The sequence below is a fragment of the Anser cygnoides genome, chromosome 1 (genome assembly GCF_040182565.1).
Source record: "Anser cygnoides isolate HZ-2024a breed goose chromosome 1, Taihu_goose_T2T_genome, whole genome shotgun sequence".
NCBI classification, from domain to species: domain Eukaryota; kingdom Metazoa; phylum Chordata; class Aves; order Anseriformes; family Anatidae; genus Anser; species Anser cygnoides.
Window position 1 is genome coordinate 191,469,548 of NC_089873.1, and position 15,961 is coordinate 191,485,508.

Genomic DNA, 15,961 nt, shown 5'->3' on the forward strand with positions numbered 1-15,961 from the left:
CACTTGCATTTTAAAAACATGACTAACAAGGATCACAGGAACTCTCTTATTCTACCCACAAGCACATCATAAACTGAGAGAAAGACACAATGGGGAGCTTTGTTGCCTACATAAAGTCTTAGATTTAGGAAAGTCTGCTTCCCACACAGGTATGAAACTGTTTTCAGTGCATCCACTCAACTAATGCAAAACTTTATGATTTAAGAGGAAATCTCAAAGGTTTGGGCAAAATGAGGTGGGCTGCTGACCAAAAAAAAAAAAACTTTTCTAAAAGAAGCACTGAAACAATTTGCTAAAATGGAGGATAGAAAAGCACTGAAGTGGTCTTTCAATGCAATTAGATGAGCTTCATTTCCTCTGAAGAAGGCATATAAGTCACTGAAATGCAAAGAGTAGCCATCAAGTTCTTGAAGATGAGACGATTTAAGAACTGAAAATGTTTGCCTCTCCGTTGAGGATTTTTCTCATTATAAGTTGCATTTCTTTCTGAAAAAGGAATAAACCTCATGTCATCCTGCAGGGATGTGGAGCCAGTCATACCTAGGAAGACTGGCCTCAAGTTCCCAGAAGATGCTGAAAGCAATTTACTGATATGGAACACAAGACATTTCAAAAGTCAAGACATTCTGGGTCATAATTTGAGTTTTTCTCCGTATGCTAAAGGTAAACTGGCTACATATGCAATACAGTGCTGACCAGATTTGTTGACAGTCTAGGTATACTGGTACAGCTGACCGATCCTTGCCCTCACAAGCAAAGGAGCTTTAAATTGCAGCAGGACACTGCTGAAAAAGCTGAGGAAAATCTGTGAAGGCAACCCTCTCACACTCTGCACAGCGATGTCATGTGGAAAGAAGAGATGACCACAAGGATGCTATAGTTCTCTCATTTTTGACATACAAGGTCCAGAGCCTAAGCACCATCCTATAATGGCAGGATGGTCAAGAATCACTTGGCACAAAAAAACGTGCACTTGAAATCACTACTTATCACAGGACCTGTACCTAAAATGACCCAAAAGATGAAAATTCCTATGATCACAGGAGGGTAACAAGCCAAAGAGAGATCTCTGACAAGAGATTCTCCCAAGATAAAATGATGGCAGCAAGAAAAAAAATAAATTTTCTCCGAGTTGAAGGGAGAAGTACTCCTCTACAATGGTGAAGGCACTTTAGTATTTTCCACAGATAAACATCTCTGCCGCATGAAGACTTTGCCTTAAAATAGCAGGTAGACACAGAAGTCTCATTCATGGGGATGGAGAAAGAAAGGCAGGCAGGCAGAAACCAAGATGAAAGGAAAATAGGTTCTCATTATACATAAACCCCTAAGAACACTACACAAAGACAGAAGAAATAACAGCGGTCTCGAAGCAGAACAGACTCAACAGACCAAGCAATTGTGAGCTGAGACAATGAAAGACTGAAGAGTATGGAGCTTTCTCTGATGCTTATGAGCTCATTAGGAACATAGGTAAGGAAAATGTAGATGGATTTCACAGATGCTGCAAGAAAGGGGAGCCCAAAAAATCAGAGTTTAAGAAATTCCAAAGTAACATCTCAGATGTGTCCTGGCTCTATTAAGAGTCCTTAACTTTCATTCCCAGTTCCTACAGAAGTGCCTTAGCTAAGTCTAGAAAAAGATTCAGCAACCATCCTTGTAAAAGAACAGAAGTCAGAACATGAGTGTAAAAACATACCATGCCTCTTTACTTCCTAGCTTTCAGAGATTTAGAAGTTCTGATTTCTACTCCTGGACACCCAAAGTTTCCAAACACAAACCAAGCATACAAATTGCACCTCAGGAACTGGATCCACCTTAAACAGCTCCAGAACCTTTATGAATTAAAGGTTACATTCCAAACCATGACATTGAACAACTGAAGAATCTATTTGAACACTTGCTTCTGTACATTGAATAAGGAAAAACAGTAACAAAGAGATTAATTGCAAAGTCTTTCTTACAGATATAAGGCTTCTTAATTTTTGTCTATGAACCATTAAAATTTAAACATTCACCTTGTGGAGTTATGTGTGAATTGTTTGCTTGAGTAGCAAGATGATTTTCCAGTTCTTCTATTTGTTGCCTGTATTGCTGCAGTTGTACTTCAAACTGCTCTACCAAGATTCTGAAGTAGCTAGATGAATAAAACAATGAAGTTTAATCATACCATTTCATTACTTTGCTACTATTTAAAGAAAAAAACATTAGCTGCCAATTTCCATTTTGCTACTTGCAGCAGGTATATATTTTATGACATTCTTCAACAAGTAAAAAGAATGTGGACTGTATTTCTCAAGTCTGTGGTATAAGATAAGTGTAGAAGTAAAACACTGATTCTGTGAAGCATCTGGTACAAACATTACAAGAAGCAGAAATAAGTCAACTTATGAAGTTATATTACCAACTACTTTTATAAATAACAATAACTCACTCTGCTGGAGCTGTATTTTCATGCTGGAGACCAGGAGGAGTTTTCTGTGTTCTTAATGCTATTTCTGCATTCTTCAGCTCCTAAATAAGGAAAATTAATAAAACGTAAGGTTCTGAATGAAGTGCTGAAAAATAGCTACAATTCTACTATTAACTTAAACACAGGACGAAAACATTTTATATGAAGGAAAACTATGATAGAATCTGACCAGAAATTCTTCAAAGAACACTCTCGTAGAAAGTTAAAGAACTGCAAATACCAGAAGAGGTTTGGACAAGGAACTAATAATGGTACACCCTGAAAGTATGCTGAACTCTTTGAAGAGCACAGAATAGTTTTGGGTTGGAAGGGACCTTTAAAGATCCAACCCCTGCCATGGGCAGGGACTGTCACAGGTTAAGATTTAATTTCTATTGTACTTCAGAAATCCTGTTACATTTATTAAGGACTATGGAAAAAGAACAGACAAATGCAAGGAAGTAACACATCTAAAAGAAGAAACATTTTGCATTTGAAAAGTTCTTTTTAAAAGTGCCCTTTTCTATGGAAAGGATCTTTCTAAGCACGGTAATTACAGCAGACTGTTTAATACTTCCCAATAACCATCACTAATCCTTTCTCAATGCCTGGTTCTGTCACTATTCTTAATTGCATTGTTTAAGGAAATGCAAGAATATCACTAACAACTTCTTCCTTTCATAGAAAATAATTGCCCAAATATAACTAGAGTATTTCCTTTCAAGATATAAGGAGCATCAATTTTTTTACTTGATAATAAAATACACTGATTTATGAAGTAAACAGTCTTGATATGCCAGATGAAAGAAAAAGTGACAAGATCTTAACTTCAGAACTTAATTTGAGCTCAAACTGGTGACACAGTTAAAATGCAGACTGGTGAACAGAGCTGTGACTCCTTCACTAAAAAAACACTCGATACAGTTAGACACTTTGGTCTCTGAATTTTTAGTTTTCCTTAAGTAGTCAACAGAAGAAAATATACTTGCATCTCTACTGCTCCAGAGTCCATCATGTGGTTACAAACTGATCTTCACTGGCAGCTGCATATGCAACTGAAATGGAACTAGAGGGGGGTATATATTCCCTCCATTGCATAGGCAACATAAAGGATGCTTTCCTCAAGATAGGTGTCTTTATGCTGTTGTACATCTCTGAAAACATCGGCAGCAATGATTTGTCTCCTCTGATAATTTCAGGCAGATCAGAATGGATTAAGCTTTTCACTTTGTTTACAACCCTTTCAGTTTGGATACCATATAGTTTCAATATGCTAACTTGTCTGATAAATAAAGGTATTTATCCTATAGGAAATAAACATGCAAATTCTACATAACAAAGTTTTATTAAGTTATACCTGTGCAGTTTCCATTTTCAGCTTGTCAATATTAAGAGTGTTTCTCTGTAATCCACTGGCAACTACAGAGAGAAGTTGTTTCAGAGCTTTAATGTCTTCCTGTACTTTAAGCATTGCTTTAGATGACATTCTACTAATTTCTTCCTGAACTTGTTTTTGTTCTTTCACAAATTTCCTGGAGAAGGGAAAAAGGGAGTGGTAGGAAAAATAACACAATATATTGAACCTGAAATACCCAAGTGTTTACCCCACTTGCATTATTTAAATAGGAACAAAGGAATTGTAGTTCTTCCAAAATCTAGTACTGAATAGTAAAATTGTTGTTTAGCTAGCATGCTAACACTGTAGAAAACAGCAAAAACCACCAAGACTTCAATAGCATGTATAAGCATGTCATGCTGTACTCTGACAAACTAAGCTACACATTTTTTAATATATAACATCTATCCATGTAAAAGCGATTATCACATTGAATTCACCAATACAGGGACATACAGACTGACTAGTCTACAACCTGCCTCCTTCCTGCTTCAGTGAGGCTGTTCTGTAGTTCTCTCAACTCCATGCAAGATCCACAATGCATATGCAAATAAGATTCAATATTTATTATGCATGTACAACAGGCTTACTGCTCCCAGGGAGAGCAGGATCAGCTTCTAGAAGCATATTTACTGGGCACAGCTGTTTGTGGAAATGCTATTTAAAAGCAAGTCTGAAAAGGACAGCCTAAGACTTCAGCTACTACAATTATCCACCTACTCTGATCCCAGTATTAATGTGACAGCCTTGGGCTAGTAAATTATCCTGCAAGCAGCCTGCAGTAAAGTGTTTTTGTTACATAACAAAACACAATACTTCAGCTATGCAACTGTAATAAATAAAGCACTACTTACTGCAGATTTTCTACATCTTGACAGATTACTGGAGGTAGATTTTCATCCTTTAGTGCTTTGCTATCTCTGCAAGAGACAACGCATGTTTACTGAGTGCTTTGAAAATGGCAAGCATTTTTTTACATGATTACTAAGTATCACGAACACTTTCAAGTGACTGATTACACACTTTTACACCTGTTGTACGTATCCTGAAACTAGGAAGGATTTCAATTAATGCACAGTCAGAGACTATGCTGACGTCCAATCCTGTGGTACGAGTATTGCACACATATTACAGAAACAGTTTTTCAAACCATGCAATTAGTCAATAGCAAAAGCCAGATGAGCAGCAGGTATTGCATTTGATGGGAAAATTGCAGTGTTTAAAATGATGAACCATCATTACTAAAGGACCCATGCTGCAAAAATTGGTTATTTACGAGCAAGGCTTTTCCAAGAGCAAAGTAGTAGAAAAGGCCAGCATATCAGAAAACTAAACTTAGTAAGATACTGAATGCAAAGATAATCTGAACACTTACTCTGGTCTTGTTCCTGTTTTGTCACCTAGAAAAAGAATTGTAGGTCAGAAATAGAAATTGGAGGAACTGACAAAACAACTTTAATGAGATTTTAAGGAAGAACTAATGAGTGCACTCTACTTGATTTCTATTACTAAAAGGAAGACACTAGGTTAGCCATAAAAGATTTTAATTTATTCTCCCTTCACAGACAATTATATTTTCAAGAACAATGATTCACCAGGTCAGGTGCTAATTTCTTGGCACGAAAAGTAACGTCAAGCATCTTATGTCCCTACACCAATCACTATAAATGCATGAACAATTGCAGTTGCTTAAGAAATCTGTCCCTGCTTACACAACCGTAGCTTACTCAAACCTGCACCCACAGAACACTGAAGTGTTTTGAATTCTGCACCAGGAGCCTCTTCTCACATAAAAAGCCAACTGAGGTTTGTTCACTGGACTTCCCTAAGAATTCTGCTATTGCATGTTGTCCAGGAATAAGTGAGGTTGTAGAGAACTGAAGATGTTACAGCTTACTTACCATCTACACAGTTCAAACTAGACATCTGTGTATCTGGATGAGCAGATGGTTTCAAGATACCAAATACCTCTCTTGAGCAACGAAGAGGAGCTGAATCCAGTATCATATATATGGACTATTTCTAGTTGTGGCTAGGAGCAGTAACCGTACTGTAGCAGTCTGCTAGGAAGAATGCTCAGACCAAGAAATGGGCCTCATCTTTTTCAGCTGGATGCCATTCAAATCCTTACTTCCTCTCAGTGCCAACAAGCTGGAAGGTAGCTGAAGCTGATGCTAGCACCACAACCAATTTAGGCTGCCCAAGCCAGTGTTCCTGCCAGGCGAAGCTGTTTGGTTTAGAAGCAAGAACCACTTAGGTTGTCTGCAGACTGTCAGCCAGTACCAGAACCCACACTCACGCATCCATTCTATATACCTTTAGCAAACAAAAACCACACCAAACAATGACCACCCTCATCCCTAACAAAAGCAACTACCAAAGAGCAACTGCACAAAAATGGAAAAACAAGACCAGAACTGACAGAGGCCAGAATTAGGACTAAATTTACTTTGCTTTCTCTCCCAGTCATTTTTTTTTACTGCATACCACCTGAACACTATCTAAAAGGTGAAAGTTTTGAAATTAGACCTTGCTACTTTTTGAGCAACTGCTCTGGTTTTTAATAACATGAGGAAAACTGTTATACAATAATTGCTTCCTGCAATATTTTAAAGAAATACTAGGCACTCAGTCTCAAGAAAAAACCCTTTATAACTAATTCCAGAAGACAGCATAAAGATGCCAGTGCCTATCTGTCCTGGACCTTCTAAGGGCAGCAATTTCATAAGCACTTTTTCTTTTTAAATAGCCACGTCTCCTCCTTCCTTATCCTCATAAAGAAAAAATAAATAAAAGCCACAAAATCAATCACCATCATACCTTACCACCGCTCCCCACAGCTGTACAAACAATTGTACTGTCACAACTGAATAGTAGTGCACAGGTAGGACTTCGTCAACGCTATCCATTATGAGAAACACTCCTAAATAAATCCTAAATTCTGAGAAGTGAAAACTCTGAGACAGTCCCCTTTAGCACTTCCCGTTGCTTTGCTAAGGGATCCCTTGGCTCCTTATCCTGACAGCAGTAGTCCCCCACTCCCAGTTCCACTTTGCAACACACGCAGAATTCAGGTACTTAACTCATTTGGAATTACAACCTAAGAGCTAAGCGATGTCAGACTGAAGCACTCTGGGGTTCTCTAGGCTTCACTTCAATATACATGTACATCATGGAAGTGTTGTGCAATCCTAATGCCATGGTAATGGAACCCCTCACACTGACAGCCTAGAACTCAAAGCTTTTTCATCAGTTGCAGCAGTAATATCCAAAAAAAATCCACATCATGCAGAATACTCCAGTTTGGACAGTCAATGTGTTATCTCTTCTGCATATAGTTTCAATATTTCCTTCTCTTTTAGTTATTGGAATACCTCATTTCAAATTTGGCTCCTGAACGAAACCAAGAGATTAAATGAACAGTTTTGATTCCCCAGAGAAAATGCACATTTTTATAATCAGCTTTAGTTAAGATTACTCTGGATGTATAAAACTAAGATAAATGAGTAAGTGCTCATCTGTTTATGTTCAATATTCCGTTAAGTATTTCAGAGATACCACAGAGGTAGGTTTTAGTAACTGGTTTTAACAACCTAATGGAATGTACCATGTATCAGTACCCACTACCAGAAATAGAGCTTTAAAAATATCTTGTTTTTTTACCTGTTATTCTTCATTCTATGGCTTTTGAAGGGGAAAAAAAGCAAACAAGAAATCCCACCTCATCAGTTTAACTGTTACGACTTGAGAACACTATTTCCAAACGAGTACTTTTTGTATTTGCAGTGTATTTCTTAAGCATAGCTCTGATTCCCCCTCTAGTGGCCATTTGACACAGCTGTTAGGAAATCTGCCATAGCTTTCCAGTGAACAGCCAGCCATATGAGCCTTTTATGCCTGGAAGGCCAGAAACCAGGGTTTAGGTCCACGGTTCCTAAGTATGATACTTGGTTATACTTATTTTAAAGTAAATAAATTCACAAAACTTTGCTTGCAAACACAATGTCTTGTTCTTCTATACAAGTACAACATTCAAGAATGAAATTAAGTGAGAAACTTCGTAAAATAAAGAAGTTTAAATTGATAGCTTTAATTCCACATCCCTAACAGCAAAGTAGTGTCTCTTCTGTAGTACTCTGACAATTTTGTCAGTAACAAATTATGGCATGCATTATGAGCTATAAACATTTTAAAACAAACTTACTTTTTTTGTCTGAAGAACTACTAAAATCAATGCCACCAAGACCTTCGTTAGCAGTACTTGAAGGAGCTGCAGTCGTCCCCAGAGTCAAGCTCAAGGCATTCTGTCCAAGCCCTGCAAGAAACACAAACAGAATTTTTGCATTTAAAATGCTGATAATTACAACTTATTTTAAGCTAAACCCAAAGATTACCTTGTTTGCAATTTCAGTTCATTTACTACATTTGGATTAAAATATGCAAAATAGATTGTATCAAGTTCCACACAACTCTGTGAAAGTATTTTCTGTAATTGCTTCACATTATTTGATAACTAGATAGCCAATTTAGTCATCATCATTTTAAGTATCTTTGTTTCATTTGCAGTTTAAGAGCAGCATGTTACCAAGACTACAACACACTAATTTTTCCTCTAGAACTAAAGACAGGAAGTCAGTAAATAATTGAAATGACAACAGTAATGGTTAGAAATTTTATTCAGATAAAAAGCCAGCAAAATAAGTTTTTAACTTCTCCACAGTTAAAGGAATACTTATGTTGCCCTCTCCTGTTTACAATCAACTTCCTTGAGTCAATTATCACAAAAAACTTTTTAAAACTAGAACCCAAGCAAATCAAAGTACAAGCAAATTTAAGAATGAGGGACAACAATGACTTCAGTTTTCATTTTTATTGTCTATTCCAGTCTGTTCCAAACTGTAAAACAAGAATAACTTTTACAGTATTAAGATTTTATATAAAAGTAAATCTTACCTTATAACTTAATACAATCAAGCATTGAATTTCAACATTTTAAGATAGAAGGGGAAAAAAAAATGTTCACCTGTTGCTGCTGTGCTTGTATTCTGGAAGAGCGACCCTCCTAAACCTGCTAGGGCTCCTCCTAAGGAGAGGCCTGTGGAAGCAGTTGTAGTTGGAGCAGTTGTACCACCCAAATTTAACGTAAAGCCAGTAGTACCTGCAGAGAAAACAGACCAGCTTCATGTAGACACTGCGTTCAAATACATCCACAGACAATCTGAAATGGGTGAACAGCATCTGTATTGTGACTAAGTAATAAACTCAGACTTTTTTTTCCCCTGCAATTTCCAAAAACCACTAGAGACTTTCAAACTGTAAGTCATTTTGTTCCATATTATTGCAATCTTGATTAGTCCAAGTCTACCTGCAAGTATAGCAAACTTCTGAGAGTCCCACAGAATACTAGAGAATCTAGAACCTGGCACAGGATTTATTTTACAAAATAATGGATCTAACAAGTGTGATTGACTTTTTAATCTTTAAATGCTGAAATGTTAATGTTTTAGTTTAATGCTTAACATATTTCACACAAGGCAAATAAAAAACTTCTTATAGGTAGTTCGAGTCTTCTGCTGTAATTAAGTATCACAGCTTTTGGCAGAATAGAGGGGAATAAAGTAGAGAAGGACCAAAGGCATAGAGTGACAGAGCACAGAAGGCACAAACAACTGGGCTGAAATGCAGTCTCCCAAGGTTAAGAAAAATGAACTCCATTCTTAATTATCACATATCTTGCACTTCAGCTAAGTAAAGTATGATGGCAAGTGTTTGCCAGTACAAGAGCTGGAAAAAAAAATCTCATTTATTCTAACTAGATAACTATTTCATGCTGTCTACTACAACAGGTAGATGTAACTTTTCAGCTGTGTAAGTAGGAAACTTTCAACATTCAGTGGGGTTAACAATAATTAAGATGATGGTTTTATGTGACAAATCATCTATTGCTACCCTTCTAACAACTTTGATTACATGCTGCCTAAATTACAAGGTGTACTGCCCCCCATATAAAATAAATGTCTGTATTGGGCTACCCAACTTAGAACTAGTAAAGTCCAACGAACCTTCTAGCATTATGCAAATGCTAGAATAAAACAGAGCATAGCACAATTTTACAATAAAGTTATACCGTTAAAGACAAACAAAAACATTTTCCTACCTGCTGCGGGAGTTGATGTAAGAGCAGACGACAGCGACAGGCCACCCGCTGAGGTAGAAGTGATAGATAAAGCAAACGGCGTGGCTGAACCTGCAGGTTTGTTGAAACCTAAACTAAAGCCTGTGGTAGCTGCTGATGTGGTAGCAGGCGTGCCTAAAAGAAACCCAAAAATAACTTTTTGAGTATTCATTCTCAAAATATCCAATCTCATCTTCTAAGCTATCCCCATTTAATTGCCACTAGCACCCCAGCAGGCAAGATCACTTGCAGGCAATAAAGTATTTCCATAGCACCTTCAGATAAATTTCAAAGTTGACGTTAATTGCAAAGGTATGTTTCCTCCAAAATTCTGAATAATCCAAGAGGCTTTAATCTTGGAACACAGATAGACGTAATGTGCAAACCAGCAGGAATGCACATACCCCTTCAATTTATAAACAAGAAAATTATGTTGAGATGTTATTTCCTCAGATTTTGCTTTTGAACACTTGCAAAGTAAGGCAAATAAAGCTTCTATTTCCTGCTAATTTCATGGTAAGAATACATCTTATGTTCTGGAAGCTGTATTCAAAGAAAAGTGTGATATACAAACCAGAATAACAAGGATAATAAAAACATTGTATTCTCAATAACTGCTGTGTGTCTGTTTTCAGTGACATTTCACTCAGCTACTCAGAAGAATTGACATTTGCCTGCATAGTACTGACTGCCACTTATGATTACACATCAAGTTCTGGGTCAGCTGCTCTTCCTTCTCCTACCCCATTTCATTCGCTTCTTTAACCAATACCATTTTTCCCTACTTATTCACAACATGGTTTCCAAAGTGCTTGGACATCAGTCTGTCTGGTAGCAGTACCCCCACGTCCCCTCCTCCTTCCCTCTCTCCCCCCACAACAATTCTGGTTGTTCAAATTCAGGGTCAGTTCTGATGTTTCCAAAAAAAAAATAGCTGAAAACACCTACATAGTTCTGTAATTCTCATGACAGCTGAAAAACAGCGATTAAAGACACACCAGAGAAACAAGAGTAATGTATTCCTCATGTCCCTTCCCAGTTCAACTCTTTACCCTTCTGCTAGAGGGAATTAACAAGCAGATCTGTTCACTCAAAGTTCATAAGAACAAGAAGCTCTGTACGAAGAATTCTTTGATAATGGATTCCACTTCTCTGCTGAAGGATGACACTGATGAGGGGACAAACACAAGTCTAGCTTTTCACTGTGACCACTCTTACTGTTGTGCAGGAATAGAATAATCCTTTAGCTCTACTCTGGCTTGCTTTCCCCTGTATATCATTAACATCCAAATTAGGTCCTCACCTAGCGTCAGTGCTGTAGCAATGGTTGTTGCTGTTCCTGCTTTAATAAAGAAAACAGAGTAAGAACAGTAACTGAGAACCACAGAGCAGCTATCCTAATAAAAAAACATGAACCAAAACATGGAAATAATGTAACATATGTAGACTATTATACAAACTTTTACATATTATCTTGAAAGCAGAAAAACCATAACATAGAAACCACTATTTGTGAGCACCAGCAGCATACAACAAAGCATAACTGCCTTTTAAAAAAACAAACTTTATGAGAATGTGTTAAGAGTGAAGCTGACGTTAACACAGCAGCACACCAGGTTGTTTTAAATTTCAAATAAATGAAAGTAAACAAAACTATGGAGACTGATAATTCTATCAAGTATTTTTTTAGCCATATGGCTGTACGTAACACTGACACACAAAACAGATTTACAGTATGATGAAGAAGATTATGGGGAGCAAGCTTTTGTAAAGTGTTGTGTCTTGGCTCAGGGTTTTTACCCCACTTGTAATTTAAAGAGACAATTTTGAACAGTGCAATGCCATTTCAGATTTAAAAAAACGATTAAAAGTTCAAAAGACAGAATCAAGACAGAAATCACCCTAACCTAGACAAACACAGTAATACAAAGTAATAATAATTATAATAAATAATAATTCCTTATTATTTCTAATAAGGGAATTTCTGAGAACCAATCTATCTGTTCATGCAGAAGTAGAAACAACACAATTTTTCCCCAAATAAATTGGAGCCAAAATAAAATTCATTAAGGTATGTGTGTACGATGGCTGAAAAATAACTCATCTGAAAAGGTTCATTATTTTACACTCCAATTTTTAAGACTTCTATAAGAATTTCTGCATCTAGAGTATTTCTATAATTTCTATACGAATTTCTGCATCTGAACTACAGACCTAAGGAAAAAGAATCAATAAATTTCTCTATATTGCTAACATTAAAAAAAACACAAATTTGCAACTTTGAGACTGAAAACATAAACAATTTCACAGTGGTTTCAAATGTTTTTCAATTCAAAATACAGTTCAATTTTAAATCATAATTTTGAGTATCCTGGATAAAGAGGAAAATTTCCAGAAAACATCAGATTCAAATTATAGCACAATTTACACATACGCCCAGATACAATTTTCTGGAAACTGCATTTATGTTTATGCAGCATTGGCGCTGCATACTTCTCAATTAACAACCTTTTAACCTTCTCAATTAACAAACCATTCTGTGAAGACTTTAAAAAAAACACCATAAAATGACATATGTAATATTCGCAGCGTGGCATTCTGTGACTTAAGTAATATTGTGTGTGCCGTAAGTAACATTCACACGGTACACGTACAAAACGTGTGGCACATACAAATGGTACATTTCTTCACCGTTGACTCAAATTTCTGCTGTACAAGAACTTTTTCTACCTGTACCGGTGCCTCCTAGCGTAAAGCCAGTGGTTGGCTTTGATCCAAAAAGTCCACTCCCAAAGCCCACTGACGGAGCTGACGTAGTTGCTGTAGCAGTGGAAGAACCCAGAGTTCCAAAATTAAGTCCACCTGTTGAGCTATTACAGAATAAGACTGTTAGCATTAATTATTTTTTAAAAGAAAAATCCAACCCCCCTTATTTCTGTCTCTTTCCCACACCATCATTGCCCTGAACAGTCAGAACATAGCAGAGCAGGACAGAGTCAGAGCTCACTGTCACCAAAGAGGAATTCACCTCCCTCCTTCTTCTACAGCTACCTAGCTTCTACTGCTTCCACGATGCTGACACCATCCGTTGAACTCGTTGCTACCTGCCTGACACATCCTGATAAACCAGCCAAAAGCTTTTCTCTTAGTTTCCTATTATTTCCCCTGAACTACTGGAAGCGGAGGACAAATGCTAGAGCCAGCCCAAAGATGATAAACCTGCAGGAACATCCTTTCAAAGCAACTGGAAGCCCCGTTTGATACCTCTGTCCAGAAACGTCAACCAAAGCTACCTCACCCTGAAGACATAAGCACATAACCACACATCCGATCACATCAACAGCACAACTTGGGCCTGTCTTACCACCAAAAAACACAGAGGGAAGAATTAATTTTCTAACCACAATGCTCTCCTTTTCCACACATGCAAGCAACAGGCGATCCACACCTACGTTTTGCACACTTTCTTTTCTGACAATACAGTGTGCAATCCAATCCAACCAGTGAAATAAACTTCCAGAACCATTTGCACAGATTAAGGGGAAGAGAGGGGAAAGAAAGAGGAGAAACTCAGTTCAGCAATCACAAGGAAAATTAACAGTTGTGGTTTTTTTTTCTTTTTTAAATTTTGGGTAGCTACCCATTATGGAAGCTTCATGGGAATTACAGGGCAAGCCATGTTTTGCAGAGAATGCATAAAATTATTGCACAAAACATGTGGGGGAATACAGTAATCAGAATTATCTGTAACCTGTGAAATCATGGGTACCAAGAGCCAGATGTGTCTAAGATTTAAAAATTTTAATTTTTAACTGATGAATTTTTGACTGATGAAAGATGAGGTGAATAATTTATTTGTAGTAACTTCTGGCTTCCATTTTGAACCTCTTGGGAAGCTAGAGAAGATTTCTTTAATTTAGACATTTTGTATAGACTACAGCAGTAGCACTGAAATAAAACGTAATTTAGGCTTCAACATAACAGTTGTTACGATCTACTTGAGGTTTCAGATGTTCAATATTCTCTCATTGTTCCCTCTTTCCTTTCTGTATGAATGCAGCTCCTCTGCGTAACAAATTAATCACAAGAGCTGATCTTTAAGAAAAAGAAGGCTATCATAGGCTTCTACATTAAAGGTTGGCAATATCTACACCCTGGCAACCGGGCAAGTCCAGTAAAAGCTGGTAAAAATTCAAAATCTGAGTGTTGAGTGACCCTTAAAGGTAAATAATTCAGGAAACAGACACCAAGAAGTTCAGAAGGACAAAAACCAACTGTCCAACTCCATAGGAGCCAAAGCACTTCACCTTGCTTTACTCTCACAGTTTCAGCATACCAAACTGCAGCAGCATGACCTAATTGCTTATCACCTTATATATACAACATGATGCTTCTTTCACTAGTTGAGAGCTTGTTTCTCATCTTTTCCCAGTACAGACGAAGGTGATTTTTGATTAATTTTTTTCATGTTTCAGCATTACAGTAGAAGAAAGCTAATGCCCAAAATATGCAATTCAATACTTTGGGACAAAACAAACAGACAATAACAACAAAAAAGTAAATACGCCAAAATATAGAAGTAAACCAATGGCAGTATGAGAAAGCACAGACCAGGGTACTGTTTACTCCCTACAGCTGGAAGGATGAGGAGTTCAGCTCACTTAAGTCTTAACTCTAACTTCAGAGCTAGAACAAAGCACTTCACCTGGCTAAAGCATGCTATAGAGAATTGCGATAAACAAGACCTTAAATACCTCACCTGCTATTGGCTTAATGCAGGAATTACATAGGCTGCCATACCATATAGGCTTTATGCCATCAGAATATAAACCGACTGGCCACACTGACTAATAATACTCATGCTTGGACTAAAGAGCAAAGCCCCCTTCTTCCAACACCTGGCAATGCTGCCTCAGCTGAGAAGAGGTCCAGCTTCTTACTGTCTCAAACGCATTCTCCAGCAAACCATCCCGCAGGGATGCTCAAGATTCTTTCACAAACCATCCAGCAGTGAAAAGGCCTGTTCCTCTGTGACACTCCTTGACCAACAGCCCTGAAGACTCATCCTACTTGTAGAAATAAATATATGAATAAAAATGCAAAATATAATGTTTGCTATTAATTAGCTTCCATAACATTTTAACTTACTTTTTATAGATTAAAAAAGGCAGCCAGAACAGCAAAAAAACCACCCTACAAAAACATTTAAATTCCATGGGTAGCGTGTACCACATGCAAATCAACACAACAAAAGAAATTCTCGTTTCAAGCAGTATATTAAAATAATACTTTTGAATAATGCATGTTTCCTATGATTAAAATTAAAGTTTTTTTTCTTTTTAAACAGGCATGAAACAAAAGCAACTTAAGTTCTTTGCAGAGTTCATGTGAAAGTGCATCTTCACTGTGGGGAAGAAAAACACACACATGTAACAAAAATATCATTAACCTGTCCTGACTGGACAATTAAGAGTATTAGAAGAAACTCAGAAGACTTGCCCCCTCCCATACGGGCTTCCAAAAAGCAATATTGCCTTTCAACCCAGAGATACTCTTTGATCCAGATGTTGTTCCCTTCCCACTAATTCCTGCCAAATCCTACAGCTGGATATTTTGAAACATACCTCCTTCAGGTGAAGTAGTAACTCACCCTGCCCATTTCATTTATGTTACTGCAATCAATTTTGCCTGATAAGATTTGGAAGACCTCCAGAATTTGTGTAGTGCTCTAGAGCTCCACTGTAAGGGTCCTAATCTTCAACAGAAGCATAACAGCAAACAGGTCAGGAAGAATATGGGCTAGTACAGGTGTGTGAAGAAAAAAAAATCTTGCCTATTATTCTGAAAAAAATAAACACTAATATTGCTTTCAGCACAGAGCCTGCTATATCACCTGCAGATATATTTGGCGCCCAGCACCAAAGTTTCCTTTCCGCTT

The 15,961-nt window shown here is 37.3% G+C and overlaps 1 protein-coding gene across 7 annotated transcripts in view; it reads right to left on the bottom strand.

Annotated features, from left to right (window-relative positions):
* Positions 1–15,961, bottom strand: part of NUP58 (nucleoporin 58) — a 41,405-nt gene that overhangs the window by 24,454 nt on the left and 990 nt on the right. For 5 of the 7 annotated variants that reach the window (XM_048072763.2, XM_066989761.1, XM_048072762.2 and 2 more), the window contains exons 2-11: positions 12,754–12,893; positions 11,327–11,365; positions 10,006–10,158; positions 8,872–9,006; positions 8,053–8,163; positions 5,224–5,248; positions 4,703–4,768; positions 3,810–3,984; positions 2,435–2,514; positions 2,019–2,137 (exon numbers count right to left, since the gene is read on the bottom strand). In XM_048072763.2, the coding sequence (XP_047928720.1) occupies positions 2,019–2,137; positions 2,435–2,514; positions 3,810–3,984; positions 4,703–4,768; positions 5,224–5,248; positions 8,053–8,163; positions 8,872–9,006; positions 10,006–10,158; positions 11,327–11,365; positions 12,754–12,893 (1,043 nt within the window). The remainder of the gene's footprint in view (positions 1–2,018; positions 2,138–2,434; positions 2,515–3,809; positions 3,985–4,702; positions 4,769–5,223; positions 5,249–8,052; positions 8,164–8,871; positions 9,007–10,005; positions 10,159–11,326; positions 11,366–12,753; positions 12,894–15,961) is intronic. The other 2 variants (XM_066989760.1, XM_048072761.2) reach the window with 1 other exon arrangement.